A 23,854-nucleotide genomic window follows, 5' to 3' on the forward strand; every position below is an offset into this window, starting at 1 on the left:
TTCCTTGTCTTACTGCCCGCTTTACTGTGAAATACTGCAATGAACTCAAAGATAGCAATTGTTGGTCAGACGAATAATATTATAAGTTGGCTTGTAATATTCAGAGTTAACATAGTAACTTATCGAAGTTATTAAGAAATAATATCTTACAAATTTTACAAACAGTTCGTATGTTAGCAATAAAAAAATATGACTATTACATACCTAATATAATTTTAAAATTATTTATTTAACTAATTTTTAAATTATTAGGATTTTTCTATAATATTTCACTAACTTTACAAGCGTTCCGTGCATATTTTTTTTTATATAAATAATATTTGTTTCATTATTAACATATACTAAAAAATAAATTGAAATAATACTTCAACAATGTTTTAAATTTACTACATTTGTTTTTAATACATACATATTATTCTATTTTTATAATTTCAAAACAAAGCTAATGAAACAATTTATTTTAATTAAAATCTGACCTAATTTCTGACAATCAATTGTTCAATGTGATGCTGAAAGATTTATAACATCAAATTCCTTGCCAACTTATTTTCGAACAAACAGAAGGTGGTAAAAATACAAAAATATATATGTATCAAATATATTTTTGACCAGCACGTGAATTAAGTTCGAGTCCTATATAAACATTGCTGTTTTGCAATTTTTATCGTTTCTGGGAAGGAATAAGTGATTACAATATAATTATAATTTCGATCATTTATCACAGATTAGGTTTTCCAAGATTTTTTAATCTTACGGATCAATATCGTGATAATTAATTTAAATTGTGCTAGGTACATGTCAGATACTAAGAAATATTTCATAATGAACTACTTCAGCTTATATATAATATTATAAATGTATAATAAAATATTGAGTTAAAATAATGCTGAGAATTAAAAATTAAAATAAGTGATAAACATTATGAACGATAAAAAAACGTTACGTTATCAAAAACACTGCATCTGTTAAATGTTATAAAAAACTTCTATAACTTTGGAATCTAGAAATATTTGTTGGCTCACCATATGAATTTGATATTCAAAGTGATAATGATAACATTAAATCGAGTATCCTAAAAGTCTATTTAAAAATCTAATGTAGATTTTGGGCTTTCAGTATACTATGTATTAAATTGATACAATTTAAGCATAAATGAATTTGTAAAAATACTAAAAATAGATTATATCTTTGGTTTTGACCATTTTTGATTTTGGTTTTGGCCATTCAATATGAATGTTTTTTTAATTTTTACCGTGTCGAGGAGAACAAATATGTTGATTTATAATTACATTTTCACTACAGATTAGGTTTTCCTAGATTTATCTACATTTCTTTACAAATTAATATCGTGATGTATAATTAAAATAAAATTGAGCTAGGTTGTCGATAGTGTCATATCGTGTTTATAAAATGTAATAAAAAATTATTCTAAAATCTAAGACCTTATAAGATAAATTTATTAAGAATTTATTTTTATATTTGTGAAAAAAGATTTCATGTATAGTTTTTTTATCTAAAAACCTATTAGAATGTAATTGGAAAAATTTGAAAAATTGATAGCAAATAATGCTGTAAACCAAACTTTAAAATGCGTAATAAATTTACTTGCACTGCTTTCTTTATTTTTTGCAATAATTTTGATACAGCGCAATATTTCAATTATTTTAAGTAGCTTATTTATCACTATATTATTAAATTAAAAAAATGTTGCTCTTATAAAAAAATATACAAATATTTCTATAAAAAACTTCATTTCTCTTTCTGACAGATTTAGGATCTGCTTAGCATCCAGGGCAGTAGAACGTACTGCGAATAAATTTCTCAGAAGTGATCCGAACGACGTCTGTTTCAAATTATCCATCCCCTTGAGAGCAAATTAGGAGAAGTACGCGACAATTTTTCATTCATAAATTCATTTAAACACAACCCTGACTCGGACATATTCTCTTAACATAAATTTTCACTCCGCGTTCGCTAGTGCCGCGATTTTTCCATTTCCAGTCACCGACTAATTCGAAGAATTTAATTTTGTCTCAAACAAAAGGATTTTCTTTTTCCGCTCGCACATGTAGTGAATGAATTTATTGCAATATCAACATGTAAGTATACAAACTCCTTCTTTATGATATTTCGTTCCATTAAAAGTATTATTCTTTAGCGAGAGCCAGCTTTTCTCGATTCCCTTTACCTATCTGTTTCTTTTGAAATATTGCGCTGTGCGAACAGATGTTTCAATTTAACTTTTGATATTTATTTGCAAATTTCATTCGCAATATCTTAAACAAATACGCATTAAATAATGAATAATAAATCACTCAGTAGTGAATATAAATTTATTTACAATTTTATATAAATTACCCTAAATTTCGATTTTTAAAGCAAATGTTTTAAACATAAAAGCATCTGGTATAATTATCAGCAGTAGAATAAAATTTTATTCAGAAATAAACTATAAAATAAAAAACGTATCTGATTAAAATATGTATACATTATTATCGTACATATGTATACATTATTATCGTACAGAAAGCTCATCTAACTAACATTGAACTGTATTGTAACGTAATTTAGCACCTGACCAAACAATAAAATCGTAAAGTAAAATATCCTAATTATATTTCCAAATATGGATCATAAATTAATGTAACGTAGAATTTCCAATTACTAAATTATTTCCTTAACATTGCATAGAAAAACCAGTTTATCAAACGAGCACATCTATCAAAGTTAAGTTATGACCACGGATATCTTTTTAGTCGTATACATAAACAAGCTAGTAATGAATTACGGCAGCAGTTTCTTCCTAATAAGCCAATCCAAATAGTTTTATAAAAACACTTTTGAACTTTCCTATTGCGTCGTTTATATTATTTATCGTTAAACGTATATAAACATAAATGCATTCTTTATTATATAAAAATTCTCTTTTCATGACATGTTTACTTGGTTCATTATCATGAAAGTTATTTCCTGTTTTGAATTTACGACAATATTTTTACTTTTATACTAGTTTATTTCTATGATTGGAAATAGATATTAAAAAAAGTTTCTCTCAAAATTCATTTAAAAATATTTGCACTTAGTTAAGTAGAGAATTAACACGGCTGTTTATAATTTACGCTGCAAACACGAAGTTGCTGCTAATGAGATCAGATAAACCCTATCGGAAACGATAATGTTATCAACTTTGTAAAAAAATCGTTTCTATTTTTACTAGCCTAGCATCTTTACTTTAGCAATATCACTCAAAGTAGCATCAACATCCCTGAATCTAATTATTACTGTATAATTTTTAATTAAAATATTCTATCTATATTTGAGCTTTATGCTAACTAATCCAACGACCTGTAATCTGTGCAACGTTTGAATATTTATTAGCTGTTAATTAATCGCCGCTTCAGAGCAAATTAAATGAGTAATCTTATCCAAAGCTTACTCTTACGGGAAAACTGTAAATTAAATCGAAATTACGGCGCTCGTTCCTGTGTACCAGATAAGCTCATACTCGGTTTTAACAATCAGTTAAATACACCCAACCGCATACGTATTATACATACGATACACACATACACGCGGATAAACTCAGCGAATTTCCATTTGGTAGTCATTACCATTCCCTGCATGCCGTATAATAACATTAGAAAGTTATGCGAGAGACAGGTATCATATATTATAAGAAGAATTTCCTGCTGACGTGAAAAATGTAAAGAGAAATTGTATTGTAAATTCGAAACCCTGAGGGTTGTACGAATGAATTCAGAACACACTGAATGTTGCCGAGCACCTAGCTTATTCCCGTTTCATACCCTTTTGCAAACATTTTGTTGTAATGGAATCTCGAAAATGCTATATTATGCACGTAACACTTTATGTTATGTAATAAAATGAATTAAATAAGAAGGCCAGTTAGAGCGTGCGATAAGTGACACAAGTTATTTCAAGAAATAGCGAACTCGTATTGCTAGTAATAGAACACTTTAAGTGCGTCCCAGATTCGAAGAAAATGTGCCGTATTTTATTCCTTCATTGTTATTATTCTTATTGTGTAGTTTTATGATTCTATACTACATATAGTATTGTTAAAATATTTCATATAGTAACATTTATTGATTTATAGGAAAAATCTCTAAAATTAACATGTTTGCTCTGTAATTTTAAATTTCATACAAAATATATTAAATAATTATTTCTATTCAATTAATTTTAGTTTTAAGTAACAGAGCAAACAGATCACTAATAACATATAGTAAAATCTTTAAGCGTCTTATTTTAAATTATTATGACCTAAATTTAATTTTTAATTAGTCTTTAGTTCTGGCCTCTTGACGATACTCCAACCCACATTATAAAAAGGTGGAACTTTTGTTACCATACGTAATGATTATTCATTAGATAATTTATTAGAAAAATATATAAACATTTATATACATTTAAATATATTTGTAATAAATTTAAACTATATTTTAGGTAACGTACTTTTTATTATAAAAATATAGTATTTGTATAAGAAATATATGTTTTTTTGTATAATAGAGAGATATAAAAACAGATATAACAATAGAAAATATCTTGGTACTTTTTGGGGCGTAGGCATTTTATGTTTGTATTTAAATTTAATTTTGTTTGGTCATAATCACAGATTGTTGCGATTACCGAGGAAATACCCAAAACGAAAGCATGCGTTATATTTTTTAACTGTGAAGCGAAAGCATTTAAAATGATCGTGCTTAAAGGAAAACGCACTTTACCGTTATCTCACATATACATACCTTTTTTATTTTTATGTGTTTGCTCATATGAAAAATGTAATTAGAAACATTTAGCGATTTATTATTCACCATATAAAAATTAGTTTTATTACGCACGTTATTTTTGTAAACTCAATAATCAAACTCTCAGATAATGTTTATGTTATTTTAGTGACAAATTAATTTTGTGTACATGTATACATATACAACAAGGAAATGCTTGAGAATGTATACATATACAACAAGAAAATGAGTTAATAATAAAAACATTTTTTTTTTATATTTGTAATTTTTAATATACTTTTATTTTCTATTTTGTAAATTACATCAATAGCATTCTAGTAAAATAAACGTTTATAATTTTTTTTATTGTATACAGAACTATGGCTCTGAATTTTATTAAATAAAACTTTAAAATCAAATGATTTTTATATTTTTTTCAATTTCAGAACTATTATTTTTTTCTCATATAAAATTGTTATATTTATTAGTAATAATATAGTTTCAACTAGTTTTATTTATAATAAGCGTAATAATTCTATACATTCAATTAAAATTGATTTAATAATTTTTACTTAATAAGCTCTCTTGCTAAAGTAGGAAACAGTAAAACTTTCGCTTGCAAAAACAAGAATATCCATTATCGAATATACATATGTATGTATGTATGTATGTTCATACAAAATACAACTCACAAATGGGTCATATTTGTTTTAGCTTAGGCCTACATTATCCAAATCCGCTATAACTTTTAGTTTTAGAAATATCCCTATTGTACGAATATATTATATCAGCAATGTGGCGTACCATATTTCAAGGCTAAACAAATAAAAACACGTTTACCTTAAATCTATTTGGGTAATTTTCCCTCAAAAATGTGCATAGCAAGCAAGAAAGATATGTTTTATGAAATGAATTATCTAGAAAATCTTTTACTAATGAGTTTTTAAAAAAGAGTTTATATTAGTATTATAGTTCAATAGTATATTAATTTATGTATATATTATTTTAATAAAGCTTATTATACTATTATTATTATTTTTAATATGAAAATAAATTGTATTACTATATTTTATAATTTTTAATTTCTGCTCTCTAATTGAGTGTTGCAATAAAAGGGCAGTAAATTACAACAACCAGCAAGAAACTTGCTTATTTATAAAACCAGATTTATAACCCTATCCTTATTCTTTCCCCAGGTTTCATGGATAAGAAGAAAAGACAGACACCTGCTCACCGTCGGTTTAACAACGTACACTTCGGATGAAAGATACCAAGCCATTCACTTTCTTCATTCAGAGGTAATTCGCTTGCATTAATTTTAGCGTTCTATTAAAAGCAAACTCTGTTTTCGTTTTACCTCGTGTATAAATAATGAGGAAATACGCTAAACCAATTACGGTCGATTTTAACCCACACACATATTCGTACAAATTATTTATTATTTACCGTCGTCTAGTTTCAAAACTCACACAAACTATGCTAAGCTTTTAATTAATCAGTACTTATCTCTTTGCACACGTGTTCTTAGTAAACTAAGAAAACATATTTAGTATGGTATTAGATATTTGATTTAAACATTAATAAGTTTGTGTATTTTTTGTACTTGTTTTATTTTCACTGAACTATCGCTTTTCGATATCTATAACAGTGATACTATATATAGGAAATCAAAGCATAATAAATATGACACAACGACTAAGACTAAGTCATATAATAAATCTTAGATCTAGACACAAAATATTCGCTAGTGTAATTATATTTTCGCATTGTTAATGTTAAATAAAGTGATTATTCAGTTTACCTTTTTTATTCTCTTGACTTTTGCTTTAACTTTAAACCGTTCACCCTATTAACTCCTATTAAAAAATAATAAATATTTAAGGAGTTATTTTTTCTTGAACGCGATATTCAAATTAAGTAGACAAAGTCATAATTAAATTTGCTTGGTAATAATTTTAGTTTAACTAAGGATTAAGCCATTTAATTAAAGCATTTATTCCATAAAACATTGAATTTAATTAATATACTCATTTAGAATCTAAAATTGATTTACTATGTTTAACTATTTAATATTTAATAATACCAAAACTGATTTATCAAATTTTCGCAGTATGACAGTTTTCATAAAACCTGTCGAATTGGATATCAAGGCTTTGATGGAAAGGGACAAATCTATTATGTTGAATGTAACGAAATATAACTTGACATATTTGAATATAACATTCGTACATTTTAGATACAATGAAAAATAAAATAAATCATTCACGATAAAAAATACGAAAATTTAAATACACTATAATAAATATAGTATATTCCCTATTCCAAACAATGTAAATTTCTCGTCCTAAATTATTATTTATTTCGTCAATAAAATAATATTTTAATATTATTATGTTTTTAAAATTATTTTAAATATTTTTTTTTTTTTAAATAAAAATAAAACAAATTATTAATAATATATAAAATATTACCTGAATAATGAGAGGACAAAACAAAATCAATATCAATTTTACTTATGTTAATAATCCTTATTGTTATTTTAATAAATAGACATAGACGTGTATTTTCAATTTAACGTGAAAATTCAACAAATACAGATTCGATGGAAAAGCATTTTAAACCACGTTTTACAAATAACGTTGGGCTAGAGATCCGACGAGACGATGCTTAATGATACTTTCTTAGTAATAATGGATCGATGGCAAATTTCAGGTAAAATAATTGGAATTGTTTTGGATTTGTTTCAGTCTCAATTATAATAAGAAACTTCACTAGAGCGTAATGCTTCCTTAGTTAATTTTCGTTAAACGACTTTTAATCTGTGCTTAAGAACGCTCAACAAAGGAGAAGTGGCAAAATAAGTTATTATATAAATAAAAATAATTCCTTAATTGATACTAATAGTTATTATTCACACAAGTAACACAAAAATATATAATTAATGATTTTTTCATGAAAATTAAAAATAAAATTTAAATAATGGATCCTCTACATAATTTTAATAACAATAAAAATGCCTAAGACTTAGCTGTATATATATTGCATATTAACTTCAATAATATATTATTATTTATTAATAAGAAGCAATTAACTACATTTATTTACTATTTTAAAAGATAAGTTGTTTTAAAAACATTGGTTTTTGATTTATTAAAATCTAAAAATAATTATTATACATAATTTTTTTATTAAGAGTTGCCCATTAATTTGCTACTATTTTAAACTTATATTTAGAATAATTATTATTGTCCTTAATTAGTTTCAATAAAATTATGTTTGTAATTCATTTACAAATAAATCTTGTGGTTTGAAATTTGTAAAGTAGAAGTAAGAAATTATTGTATACTTTTTCGAGATAAGTATAACCATCCTATGGTACATTGTGTTCACTTTAATATGCTGAAAAAATGCTAGATTACGGTTTTTATTGGCGCACATTTTTTAAGTAAGGACTAAAAATGCTTTCAGCTGACATTACTGCAAGGGGACCGGAGTTTTAACACCTGTTGATTTATTGTGGTAAGCTTTTTGGTGTAAATATATCAAGGCTGTTGAGTTAAAATTTTAATAACTCCGACTCCGATTTGAGCTAATTTAATAAAAAAAAAATTTTCAGCATATAATTAATTAAATAATAGAACGATATTTAAATTATAAAAAAAAAAAATTTTTAAATCATTAAGCTAAAAAAGCCACATCTAGCTTGTTTACTTATAGTAACTTATTATGATGATACACGTAAAAAAATAAATACAAAAAAATAACAAGGAATTTACCATGCGTTTCTGCTTATACAAGTGTAGGTATAACTTTATGCAACAATGGACTGTGTGGCTGAAAGAAAACTTCACTAGCGATACTAATAATTTTGGGACACATACGTTTTACAATCTTACTGAGCACGGTTTTAATTATTTTTCGTGTTTAACGCACGTAACATATAAAAATAAGTCGGAGTTGGTCTATTTCTACGACTTGACTCCTCCTAAAATACCACGAACTCACGAATATAACTCCATATCCTTGAAATATATACAAAAAATCAAGCTATATGTTGCGTCTAAAATAGTCGATTTAGAGTTATGGATATTTATGAATTTTGTTTATTTTTATATCTTTTACTTAAATCATTCAGAAGATTATAATTTTAAAATTGTTAAATCTATACGTATTAAAACAATGTCGTATAAAAAATAACGAAAAAAATTCATAAAATTATACAATAATCTTTTTAATAAATACTATTGTGAACTACGGTTCTTTTCTTTTTAAAAATCAAATAAATTTAAATTAAATATTACAAACAGGTGTTTACTAGTCTGAAATTAATCTCTTTTGAAATCCTAAATAAATATTTAAGGAGGTGGAAAATAAAATCAACCAAATTAGGACTAAAAAAATTATGTTTACAAAACTTTGAAAAAAAAGCTCTGCCACTGCCTCTTCAAAATAAACAGGGCAGTTACGTGCAATGCAAAACTAACGTACAATATCTAGAATTATACCTATTTGTATATTTTAAATATTTGCTTTGAAAAGATTGCTGCTATTGCTTTTGACCGATATTAAGGTACCAAGTCTAGGTACTTTGCATTTGTTGCAAGGTGCAAGGTAAAAACAAATTAAATTTATTTTGTTGCTATTTAAAACAAAATAAATTTTATAGATTTATCTACATATAGAGATAGTTACAAGGGCAGTTTAACAAGTTCAAGAAACCTAGGCTCTATAGTATAAGAAATTGCAATTAAAAAAAAAAACAATTCAAAATATTACTTTTTATAAAAGGTTTAAAAAAAAATCTTTTAAAAATTTGACCCCCTCATAATATGCAGCTTCAGTATTTTGCACCCGCTGCACTGCACTGGTGACCATCTCCGTGTATACCTTAAGGTATAAAATAAAGAACACATTTACATAAATTTATATTATAACAAAAATCTTTTGAGTTAGGCTAGTTTGGGGTACGATAAATCGTAGCCTAGCCTAACTCAGCCTAGCTCAATTCCTTATAAGAACATATTTTGCCTGAAAATAATGTATTTAACAAAAATTTAAGACACTTTCGCTGCTTTTATTATATCAGCATAATTTTTATGCATAAAAATAGACCTTTTATACGTCTCTGATATATTTGTTAGCCAGCTATATTCACCATTTTCTTTCAAAATAGTGGCTATTAAAAATATAAAATAAATCGTAGCTTCGTTAAAAAGCATTTAAGAGGAATAATTAAGGAGACTAAAAACGTTTTATATTAAAAACAAAAGCAAACTAAAAATATAAAAAAAATCTTTTTTCACATTTTTTTTAATTATTTGTTTTTAATACACGATCACTGTCACAAATTTAAGCATTTCAAAAATTTTCTAAAATTAAATTTTGAATTTATTTTTGCTTAGTTTTTGAACTATTTTATTTTTTTTAAATGAAAATTGCGACCCTTCTTATAATATAGAGCTTGGATGTCTTGCCCTAATAATGGGGCACCCTTTAACATGGTGTGTAGCTCTTTACAAGTTGTTATTCTGACCGAAATATATTTGCATGTTATTTTTGAAAACTAAACAAAAGAATTCATAGTTTTTATTGCTCACTTGAATTTCAAAATGGTGATTAAAGTATTTTAGGTGGCAATTATTAACTTACGCCATTGACCTGTTATGACGGAGTATTTATAAAAGAAAATTATTTTTCTACATTTAAAATCATTATAACACGTTGATGGAGCGTTAAATTTTTAAATAATTATTTGTCAGCGTCCAAACTATTGTAACTGACAGCCAAGAAAAAAATGAAAATCGCCATGTTAAGTAAAAAATGTCTTGTTGATAATCATATTTTTAATTGATCTCAATATTTTTGTATTTTTTATATATAATTATTTCCATTGGAGTTACTGTTTTGATAAATATAATTTTCTAAGCACTTAGTGGCGCAAACGATTCGTTTATGTTTCAATCATTCTCGCATTAAAAGTAGATTATTGCTTCTCGCGAGAGAGCGAAAGGATGGTCACCGCGGTCCTAAACGAGCCCCATAAAGTTTCAGCACATTTTTATTTACCGACTTAGTTTGCGGGGTGCCAGCAGCAGGACAAAAACCGGCCGGGCCATTACCCAATGGATTAATGGCCCCGCGGGGATATATACGGTCCTGCATCTTTTGTCAGTTGCGTTTTATGGTTTTTCTGGTACGTGCATAAAAGGCATTACGTGCGGCGCGACCGTTTTATTGTGCGGGAGCGCAAAAAATCAGAGGAGGAAATTTTACAATGGAGCTCTTCTCTTTTTAAAAATAAAAAAAATTAAATAAAAAGGAAAATCCATTCATTTCTAATTCACTGTGAAATTGTATAAATCAATTATTCTCTCTGCAGGATTGGTCGCTGCAGATAAAGTTCGTTCAGAGGAGAGACGCTGGGTTGTACGAGTGTCAAGTGTCGTCGCATCCACCGACCAGTATTTTTCTGCAGCTGAACGTAGTCGGTAAGCTGATTATTTTTTTATATTTTAATATTTAATTTTTTTTTTTTTTAACTTCGCTTTAACTTATGTACAAACAAAGCCGTAATATTAAGTATTTGCCGAAACCGGGCTCGATTCCAGTATTTTTTTTAACAATTGTCTAATATTAAGGTACCTCTCGGAAAAATTGTATGATACAAGAAAAATATTTTGTAAATGAAAATATCATTTCATCGTATTCATTTTTTTATATTTTTAAATAACCTGCATATTTATTTTAGACTGTATTTTATTACAAAAATAATGTATTAATAAATAATTTAGATTTAAGTTAAGCTATTGATATAAATATGGAAAAAACAAAGAAGCAGAAACTTCGGTGTAAAACTATACGATACAATTGTTGTTACAAACAAATTTAGGACGAGTCGGATAATAAAAAAAGCTGTGGGCACCGTTTCAACACCAAACAACTCTAGATGTTTGTTAAATTAGAACCACGGCCTTAAATATTAGTAATACAACACTTTTGAATCTTCGAAAGTGACAAAAAAGTACTTGGAAAACCAAAGACAAAATAAAAATGGTACCATGACAATTGCACAAGAAGCTTTAAGAAAATATCTGCAGGAAAAAACACCTAGTGAAACTTCACAAAGAAAAAACTCTGCGGAAACAAGAAAATTATGAATAAAAAAAACAAATAAAAAACAATAAGAATAGCAAAAAGATCTTTAAAATATTTTAATATCAAGCTGGAACTTTAGCATAAAAAATATATAATCTTAAATTTAAAAACAAACATAATGGAAAAAAATGATGTGATTAAAAAAAAATAGCACTTTAGCAAACTGTTTAATTTATACAATCATTAAGAAAAAAGTCTGCATTATAAATGGGAAGAGGTTTAACTACTGTCTTCTCTAGAGATTTTTTCTTAAAAAAAAATTATAAAGCCAAATTTTACAAAAAAAATAATATATATAAATAATATTCAATATTTTACAACCCCTGCGTGTTTTTATTACTGCTGCATAAGACAGGTTGAGCCTGTGCTAAATGTTTAGAAATATCCACTGTTTCTTGAAATTTTTTTATAGAGGTCAGAAGTATTCGAGTGACAATTTTTTATGATTTTCTTAACTACTCTAATTTCCCTTATCTCTACTTTAGTAATCTTATACATTATTAAAAGTTACATAAATCTCAAATATGTATAGGGAGATTTTTCATTACATTTGCCTATCGGCAAACTAAACTTAAATATCGTAATCCGAATAGGTTTATCTGTATCTTATTCTAAATATGAAAATTGTAAAATAGCAATAACTATTTTTGACAATTTTCTCTATGAATCGAATATAAATATGGAAGCCCAAAATTATTTTATACCTATACGCTATACAATCAATCAAAGTAGATTGATGCATTCTTATCCTATAATTATTCGCATATATTATAATAAATCATCATTATTTTAAACAAAAATTTAGTTATCTGTTAATCAAAAATATAAAGATATCAACAATAATCTACTGTATTATTTTAATCAAATTACATAATTTTTTTCATTATTAAAAATTTCAAGAGAAAATTGCGCAGTTAAAATAAGAATTTTATTTCACGAAAAATGAATAATACTGAGAAATCAGAATACCTAAAAAGAATAATACATAGCAAAAGAATAAATACAAAAATTTATATTAAATTCTATACGAAATGTTATTTAAAGTCTCAATAATAATAAGGCAATAGAACAGACTTAAATATACAAAACAGAGGAACAAGAACTGAAAAAGCATATACGCACTTCAGCATGTTCAAAAGCTTTAAAGATATGAACAATGAGAAATCAGACATGACACCACAAGAAAAATAAGTTCTATGGCCTAAAAGCTTACAAAAATCTGATTATATGTATAAAATAAAATGAAAGCAAGATAATTTTTTAACTGGTAAACGAATGAAAGTGAAGTACCTTAAACATACGATCCAAGGTCCTAAAAGGAACTGTAGGCAAATAAAATCGATCAACATAATTTTGATCAACGAGAAATAAAACATAGCACTACAAGGCAAAACATATTTAAAAAAATATACTTATGTACACAGTTTTTATAAAAAGTCTTACTAGCGGCAATAAATTATTGAAAATTGCAACTAGACTTGCAAATATAATTAGGAAAAATTATTACAACTTCATCCATCATGATAACGCACCCACATGTGCATCAAGCGGATACAACTGATATTTTTTTCTTGCTCTATATTCAATTTTATAATAAAATTCACGGTTAATGTATTAAAGAATGAAACGATGAAACGAAGAGATCAAAAGCACGTTAATCAAGAGCAATTCAGAAGCGGTATGTAAATAAAAGAGGAGAGTACTTCAGAGGCAACAAGGTTAAATAAGTTGTACGCTAACCCCCCAAAAATTATAAAATAAAAGTTCGTACAAACTTTTTGTAAAATCCTCATACATAATTGACGTTTTTTGAAACAAATCAAAATCCCAAAGAAACAGTAATTACACAGGCCTGAGAATTTTAACTTTCCAAGATTGCTTATATCAAGTAAAAATTTTGAGAGATTTGGCTTTGATAAAAATATTTTTTACAAAATATACACATGAAAAAGGTCATAATAAACTTGTCAAATTGAAAAAATAATTGATTTAAATTTATTTTAAAGCAGTTCTACCAAAAACTATAAATTTAAAATCAACTTAAGTTTGGTTTTTATATATTTTTTAACAGTAAAGATTACGTATAAATTACGCGATAGAAAAATCTAATTTATTTTGTATTCATATTAATTAATTATCTCGTCAATTTTTAACGTGTAATTATGTTTGTATATACAGTAATATTTTTTATTATTTATATTTATAATTATGTAATCAGTTAGTATTGCTGTATTATTTTTTGCATCATTTAATCTTATATTATAATATTACAATAATTCAAATAATATCGCTGCTGATAATTGTAAACACCTTTCTCAATAATTTATACTTGATAATATTTCAAAGAGAATAAGGATAAGGACATAATATCCGTCAAAATGAAATATTTCATTGAGCTGGTTGCTTTTCTCTGAATTAATTTTCTTATTTGTCATTGAAATTTAATTATAAAACGTTAATCGACTTTTGAAGACTTTTCCCTTTCATTTCCCCCGATTCCGTGGGGTAATCTGTGCTCTGGCAACTTTGCCTAACGAATTCGTTTAGCTTTCATTGTAAAATAGTATTAAAAAAACATTTAACTTTTATAAGTTTTTAGATTTAAACATAAAGATTCATTATACTTTAAAACAACATATTTTTCTACGTTTTTTAAAAGCTTTAACTGTCTATATTAAATAGAAATATTTTTTACTATTTAAATATTAGGTTAAACATCTATATATTAAATCAATTGTGTGCATGTGTACCCTTTAAAATTATACTTGTACAGTCATTCATAATTTGACTAAAATAATGAAAATACCTTCATTGAACTAATTACAGGTTTCGCTGGATACGAACCGCTAGTAATTTGTATAAAAATAAATATAGGAAGAATATAAAATAATATAAGTAAAGCTTAAGTGGTTAGGTTATTTATTCATAAAATAAATCGTACAAGTTATATATGTTAATAAAAACTTACGGAATATTTAATATATATTTACGTTTGTTAATAATTTTGCGTTTATTTTAGAATAATAAAGCAAACGTAGGCGCTAGGGGCAATTTAAAGTTCTGACACATATAATCTTTCATTCACTCGTGTTTATATGTATGATTTAGCAACTAAAATGTTTATACAGAGTGACCTAACAAAACCGAATGACTTTTTATAGCTTCTGATATCTCGCAAACCTTTATATGATATAAAAAATAAAGTTTCTTTGAAGTTCAAGTTGAATTCAAGCATCAATGATTCATAAGATATCCTATTTTATAAACTGATTTCGTGCCCTTTGATAAAGAGCTTTGACTTATTATTCCTCCCACTTTTACTTTATACTTCGACTGAAAATACAGCAGATCTCAAAAATAAAATGAAATAATGATTGTTATAAAACACAACAATATCAAAAGATGTACAATAAAATTCTAAAGTAACTAAGCGAAATATTTTTAAATAACTCCGACTGAGATTCAGACTTAAAATAAACAAAAAATAATAATGATTAATTGCTGAAGAGATTTCTTTAAAAGCGTGTATATTTTTTTAAATAACGTAATTTGTAAAATTATCAACCGTACCGAAGTAAAAACCGTTGTTCTTGCTCTCATCGTTTTTTATTGTCCAAAAAGCTATACGGTCGCCCGATTTAATGAAATCATAAATATGGAGCACGCGCGTGAGCTGAAAGCTTAAAACTAGGTGGGCGAAAAGTGTGAGCAATTTACGACGTCTCTTTCGTCCTTTCTTTTTTTGCAGAGGCCAGAGCGCAGATTTCAGGACCGGCAGACAAATACATAAAACCCGGTTCGGCCCTGAGGCTTCAATGCGTCATTCTAAAGACGACCGAAGCGCCCGCCTTCGTCTTTTGGTAAGGAAAAAAACTATTACTTTTCATAGTGGTAAATTATCTTTATACTTTTTCTATGTTATCTTCTAGACATGTTATTTTATTCGTTAAAACCCAAATCCACCAGACTTTTTCGACATTTATCGAAAACTGCTCCAATATGGTATTAGATCTGTACATCTTACCATAATATTGCATGATACATCCATGTATCTATGTACATGAGCTTTTAAATATCGAAACTATTAATATAGAAAACAATATGAGTGCTTAATTCAAAGTTAGAACGCACTGTTATTAGTTTTGCCTCAGGGCTGTTAATAAATTGCTTCTTCGCATTCACTAGCAGATTATAACAATCGTTTGTCTGTGACACTAGAACGACGAAAGCGAAAATAATTTATGGTAAAGCAAATATTATATCAAACGACTTACGTAGATAATATATTTGATATGCCACACATAGAGCATATTTTGAGACTGAAATTCAGTATTTTGTATGGTATATTGACGCAAGCTTCATATAGAAAGACACATTAATTGGGACGTTATATAATAAATTTAAATACGTCCATATTTTTTTAATAAAAGTAGTAAAAATAAATAGTTATTACTTAATTTAAATTGATTCCATTGCGACCTAACAGGTTACTCCAATACACCACGATGAAAAAAATATACACAATACACAAAAAAACTCATAATAAAAAATATATCCTCTTATAAATGTATCCCAAGAGTATTCACTAAGCTTTTAAGATTATTAAAGAGTATTTGGTGATAAATCGTAAATTCCAAAATAAAGATCCTGATTAAGAAATGCTTTGAACTGTCATATAGAACAGGAATTTAGTGGGTTTTTTTATTGACAATAAGCTTTCCCACCGATATAGTTAATAATAATTATTTAAATAAACAAAATGCCACATTTCGACAATAAAAGGCATATGGTTAATGAAAGCTCATCTTCATAGAAAATTCTTTAGAAAGAAGTGATGCGCAAAAAATAATGCATCTAAAAAAATTAAAATAATAAAACCTAAATTTTTCACTGACGTATTTATGTCATTAATAAATAAAATAAAAATCAGAGAGCCCATATTAGACCATTAAGAAACTGCTGAAAGGGTGAAATATACTTTCGACAATCGGCTTCTATAGGTAACGAACTTTTTACGATTGTGAAAATAACTCAAGAATAACAATATAAGAGTTGAATCATTTGAGCTACCGAGGGCCAAAAATTCTTTATTATATTAATAACCCATAACAAACTTTGGCAAAGGCCTTTTAAAAATCCGTATTATATTTCAGCATCGAGAGATTTTATCAATGTTTTAGTGAAAAGTATAGGGTTAATAACAGTAACAAAATAAATATTTGTTTTATAATATAAATCGAGAACTATATTAATTTTTTATTTCCGTGAACTCATTTTTTATCTAGTACAAATAAGGGTAAGTATTTATATACGTAATCAAGATTAATTTGTTTAACTATTATTCCTGATTTTTTCTCTGGTGTAGTGCTTATAATTTGTATTTATAATAAAAATGAATAAAGTAATTTACTGCTACAATTTCTTAATTCTAAATTAAGATTTGCACAGATTTACTTGTATTGTACATGGATTTATGTTATGTATGAAAGAGTTTTAATTTATAGGTTTAATATTAATTATACTGTTTTTTCTCTATTGCTATAGTTTTTACCTGAATAATATTAAAGAGCTCTTGATTTTTTTAAACGAATAAGAAAATGAACTGTCAAAAGGAAATTTTTCAAACCTGTCAAGTCATACTGTTTTAAAAACTGTATTAATACATCAAAAATAATAAACAAACATGAAAACATATTCATTAGATATAAAGCATAACATTTCTCCATATATAATACAGAGTCGTTAATTGGATACTAAGGACGCATATATCCATAATAAATGGTCAATCCAAAACTAGAGTCTAGACAACGCCTCCAGATATAATTGTGGTTTAGAAATTTCATCAAATTAATTACCACTAAGAACACATGTGTACACCAAATTGTGCTTTAACAATACATTTGTATTTTGTCTAAGGTATCACAACAGCCGTATGATAAACTTCGATCTAGACAGAGGCGTTAACGTGAGCACTGACCTAACTGCCCGGAGCAGCGATCTAGTTATTCCATCTACGAGCGCATCTCATGCAGGAAATTATTCCTGTGTACCCAATAATGCACATCCCGCTAGTATATATGTTCACATATTCAATGGTAAGTGCATCACACTCTGAAATCTATATATTGTAGATAATCTATATATTGGTGTAATCGAGAGTTTAGATAACGCTTGTAGCTCGATTAATTATTATATGTGTATGTTACATATTTATTTATTTTAAATACATGTGTGTATATTTATGTGTATTATGTGGTACGTGTGTGCATATAGAAAGAGGTTCGGGTTTAGTACAGGCAAGTAACATTTATGCGAATCACGATCTTGCATAAATGTAACACGCTTTACAATAATAAAGTTTGAACGAACGTACAGTCTGAGCGTTAAAAATAGAATTATGTACAACAAAAATAAAAATATACTAGAATATACAATCTCATCAAAGTTTATTTTATCCTAAGATAACAGTAACCTAATTTTATACACCTTTAAATTAAAAATACTATGTTACGTTATACAAGATAGATACTGAAGGTAAGACTATGGAATTTAACCTAACCAAAATGTATTAAAATACAAATCAAGCAATTAAATTAGGTTAGGCTCATCAGAATATATTTTAATGTAACCTTAATAAAAAGTAAAGTAAGTTAGTTTTAGTTTTATAAAATTTTATCTGTCAACCTACATTTCTTCGAAAGCAATTAGTTCAGACATGTTAGGTTAGATCACATTATTTCATGATTATAAAAGTCTGGTTTTTATATATTAAAATATGGTATAAATCCCAAAGCTTGCTGACTTAAACAATAATTTGGACATTTGAAATTAATTAGGTTTTTATATATGAAATGGGCAGTTTAATTGTATTTGCTTGAAATTTATCATACCTAAATATTAATTTAGACAAATCAGACCCAAAATATATACCGTAAGGATATATTTAATCAAACTTATCATTACTTCAAAGGTAATGTAAATTAGCCAGTTCGATTAGGTAAGGTTTGCTTACTCAAATCGAATGTTTCTTTTTAAACGTAGAAAATAAAATTGGTTTGATCTTATGAAATATAACCGTTGTGAGTTGATAAATGAAATTTAAGAGATATGTATCTAAAAGGATATTTTGGATGTCTTAAATTATGTATCATTTAACGCAATTTAAATAAGAACAGAAAAGGACAATTTATTATTAACAATACATAAAAAAAATTAAATATAAATACATAAGTTCTATAAAATTAAAACAAAAACCGTTATGCTTGACAATAACAATTAGTTAGGTATAAATTATAATCAAGATATTCGTACAATAGGTAATATTATTGAAATTATACTTATTACTTAAATAAATTTTATATTTGGGAATTTATCATATGCTATTATATACTATATAAATTAAAAGTTTATTTTTTATTTAACTTAGTTTATTAAATGTGAATAATGCAGGTAAAATGATCATTGTTAAAATTGTACATTTAATGTATCTGTAGGCTATTATACGTAATTTTATAAAAAAAAAACAGTTAAAATATGTAGTTAGTTTTTTATCAGAAAAGATGTTGAATTATATTTACCTTTACCAAACATCACTTAAACATTAGATTAGAAAATAGGAGATTTTTTTATATCGTGAGCATAGTGAAATTTAGAGTAAATTTGATTTAGTGTTATGAAATCTTACGTATCTACCTACATATTGTAAAAAACTAATCTACTAATTTGGATGTGTTAAAAAAAATTATATTGCTTTTAATAATAAGAACTTATAAGACACGCAATAAAAATGATTACATTTAAAGATTATTCTAAAACTTGAAACTTGTACAAGATTTAAAATTGGTAGAAATAGTCTTAGTATCAACGTGTCTAAAGCTGATGTTGAACGTTCGTTCAGGCCGTTGAATCGCATTAAACACATATGAAAAATTTGATTTCCTGTGATGTACTAAATGCTCTTGCTGCATTATTAATCCAGAAAGTGTATAAAATAAATCAAAATAAAAATTAAAATGAAAAATATTTTAAAAAAATTGTAGAATTTACAATTTTAAAAGGGGACCAATTAAGAACTTCTTTTAGAAACAATATTTTTATTAGCTTACAAATAATAATATTAAACTATTATGCTAATCTCTTATATTAAATTAATTGGGGTTTTTATAAATTGATAAATTATTTTATAGTTTCGGGTATCTGGACAGTAAATGGATCTCTTGGTGCAGAGGTATTATATTAAGTTAACAATATGAACTTAGTGCATCATACCAAATAATTGTCATAAAATTTAAGATTATAATTAGATTCGTATTCATTATTTGCATCAAATATTGGCATAATGCATTTTCTTTTAAGTGGTTAGATATCATTTCTATTACTATTACTGTCACAGTAATAATAACACGGTTTATATCAAATTCATCATCACTTTCCTAAACATCCATTATTATATCGTCATTCGTAATTATATGGATAATTTCTAAAAATAAATTAATATATGTATTAATAAATAATTGAAACACAGATTACTAATTCTGCTTTATATTACTTAGTAATTTACTAGCTCGAAAATACATCAAATGGGTAGAGACTGATATTATTATTTGAGTTTCCGCTAAAAATGTCGATACCCAGATCGATAGTTGTCAATCGCTCATTTTAATAGTGCGAGCGAAATAGCGAGCTCTGCTTGCATCTCGCTCTTTTTTCCGACTCACTAAATTTTCTAATATTTTTATTTTGTAACAGACACACCATATTATGCAAAATTAGAGCATACAATCCCGTTTCATCTCAGATCATAAAAATATAGATACCTTTTGAAGGAAAAAATCCGTTTCAGAGCAATAATTGACACCGTAAAACTGTCAAGTATCGCGTTATGCAGTCTTAACACAACATGAAGCGTCCATGTTCCGATGAAAAATTTTACAATAAACTTACACTCGTAAATTTAAGATTATTGAGCTATTTGCATAAATTAAAAATTCAATATTACTAAAATGTGTTTACCAGAAGTTTTTTACCATTAATAAATTTAAATTGGCAAATTTAGCTTGAACACAAAGCCAATAAATGCATTAAAAGTTTTGTCGACGTAAAAGTGCAACGCTTGGAATACGATGTCGACACATTGTCGACTTACGAGCACAAAGGGTTAACTATATTCGAAAGACACAGAAAATTACAAAGACGTAAACGACAGATGTCGCATAGCTACTGATTTTTTTTAAATATTTCTAGATACATCCAGACATGGTCAAGGTCATGCTTCATGGATAATAAACCATAAGGATTAAAAATAAAAAATGTCATGCACCTCAGATTACAAAAAAAATATTTTTTATCAAAGGTTGGCAATTTGTCTAGCTTTAAGATATTTATCTCTAATTCGAATTATTTTAATATAAGTTGTTTGTTTTTTTTTATAATATTTATCTTATATTTGATTTATTTTAATTCGAGAGTGACACGAAGGTCACCTTTGTAATAATATTGACCTTCTAAAAGTATATTGTCGATGATTTTAAGTTTATTTATATGAAAAATATTATTTAAATCTAATTAATATGTAATTAATATTTATTCGTCGCTCCTTCTTACAAAAGTCAACAATTACCGCATCATATACAATAATATATTTTCTTTCTTTAATTAGTCTTAAAGTTTTTTTCGATTGATAATGCAAAAACTGACAATCGATTCTTAATTTGACTATTTCTGTTGAATGTTTTAAGTCTTTTCACTGTCGAAAATAATTTTAAACGAGTGCTTATCGTCCGTGTCATTCTCCAACGTCATGCATTGGTATGCACCTGGACAGTGGTGAAACTTTTTTTTAATGGGTTACAATTAGGTATTTAAAAAATCATAGGTAACTCTCTTTTTGATAATTAAACAATATGAATAAAATGAATTCGGCAATGTTAATGTTTTAACCATTTGCAATCACATTTACTTTCAGATGATTTTATTTATCTTACACTTTGCGCTTGTTTTCGCCATTCACGAAAAAGTGTAGTAGTCTACAAATATAAAAAATAAAGTCTGGTGGGCCATATACCTGCCCTATAACTGTACGCATTTATTGCAAGTCGAATGGATAATTTGTAAATTAAATGAAATATTATAGAACAAATGTAATGGGAAATTTAAAATCAGCGTTTCATTTTAGTACAAAATATATGTATATCGTATGTATGGGGATGGGGAGGCATACTTTTGTAAGTACATAATAATTAATAAATAATAATGTTTGCATTGGCGAATCATTTTAATCGTCATTACGCTCTGGCACGGTAAATACTAATTTTACCGCCTTTGTAAATTTCTCACAATTTACTTATATTTTGTTTACCCAATTCCTAGAATATTAATAACTTGATTTTCTTCAAGTATTTCTGCGCTCTTATGACGTGCTTTCTTTTTATAAGCGCACATATGACTGTCTGCACATCATTTGTGACGTTGCCGTAAATTATAATATTCAATCTGATTTAATATTACTTAAATGGCAATACAAATCATACAGTTAAGTTAGGTTAGATTAAGATAGTCAAGTCAAACATTTGTTTTACAACGTTATCTAAATGAAAATTAGGCTAAATTAGAATATATCTCATTTATCAATCTGCATATTTTGTAATTATAAACAAAAAATAATAACACTGTTTTTATTACATCTTAAGTTTAAAATAATTATATAAAAACGTTTAAAGAAGATTTTATAGTTTTATAAATACTAATTTCTACACTGTATTTTTTATCAGTATGTACTTAAAATAATTAATGAATGTTTTGAAATAAGAAGTAATGAATGAATAGTAATAACTATTATAACATTTTAATAAATTAAAATAAATAACACAATGCTAGGTCCTTTCTATAAATGTAAAATTATTAAGTTAAGCCAATTTACAAGTCATTTTTAGTAGCAAACAATATATTACTTTTGCCCATCATATTAGATAATACTATTTTGTGTTAAGCGACGTATTTTTTTTGTTTCCACGTACATCATAGAATATTAAATTTAATATTCTGCAAAGGTATTTTTGATTGCGCATACACACGGAAGGAGAAGAGAGCAATGTAGTAATCTGGAAGCACTGCATGATCTCGTAATAACTCACCGTTAACGATGCACTGTTTTTCAGGTGAAAATCCAGCTGCAATGCAGAGCGGCGCTGGGTGCAGAGACATATTGTGCCCCAGAAGGTGTTGCACAATTCTGGCCGTGATTGTGGCCACAATTGTACCCTTTGTCAGCAGCTGACAACCGTGGCCGCTCGACTCCTACATCGTATAGTCGCCATCCAGGAATCAACGTGTAAATACTAGCATAAATATAGTAAATATTAAAATAATCAATAATCAAAATTATGTGAAGAAAAAAATATAACAGAGTGGGAGAGACATTGATTAAATTAATGTTCTACAGTGCGATTTTATTATTATATAAATACATAAATATAGTATGTATAAATTTATATATGTAAATATGCAAAGACAAATGTGTACATAAAATACTTGAATGTATAAAAAATGTAAATATGATAGTGATTTATAAATGTTTCATTTAAAAGCGATGAACTTGTTTCTCTTTACTATTTATTGTTATTTATTTTGTTCATTATTCATTCTTGAGAATTAATATCGTCCTTGAGATTTAGCTTTCGCAGTTGTGCTAGATATTACACACAAATCTTTAATATAAAATATTTTATCCTACAATGTGATACAATATAAAATAATATTATTTTTATTTAAAATTTATTTTTAATCATATATAACAGTAATCATATATACATAAATAAAAATAACTTTCTTCGCAAAATGATGTTAATTGTCTGCTTTAAATTATTGCCACTATTAACTATCTTACCACTTTAATAAATTTACAATTAATAATACAGGAGTAGGCAAACTTCTAGGCCCTGCGGCGACTC

At 26.6% G+C, this 23,854-nt stretch overlaps 1 protein-coding gene across 1 annotated transcript in view; it reads left to right on the forward strand.

Moving 5' to 3' along the window:
- The window catches only part of LOC148236774 (limbic system-associated membrane protein-like), a 65,761-nt gene extending 42,347 nt beyond the window's left edge, over nt 1–23,414 (forward strand). The window contains exons 4-8 of the mRNA XM_088182531.1: nt 5,948–6,049; nt 11,131–11,239; nt 15,655–15,766; nt 17,823–18,001; nt 23,063–23,414. Coding sequence (XP_088038657.1) covers nt 5,948–6,049; nt 11,131–11,239; nt 15,655–15,766; nt 17,823–18,001; nt 23,063–23,181 — 621 coding nt within the window. The 3' untranslated portion in view covers nt 23,182–23,414. The remainder of the gene's footprint in view (nt 1–5,947; nt 6,050–11,130; nt 11,240–15,654; nt 15,767–17,822; nt 18,002–23,062) is intronic.
- Nucleotides 23,415–23,854: the final 440 nt, after the last annotated feature.

Source organism: Plectrocnemia conspersa, unplaced genomic scaffold (assembly GCF_051122295.1).
Source record: "Plectrocnemia conspersa isolate PC_06_02 unplaced genomic scaffold, ASM5112229v1 ptg000003l, whole genome shotgun sequence".
Classification (NCBI taxonomy): domain Eukaryota; kingdom Metazoa; phylum Arthropoda; class Insecta; order Trichoptera; family Polycentropodidae; genus Plectrocnemia; species Plectrocnemia conspersa.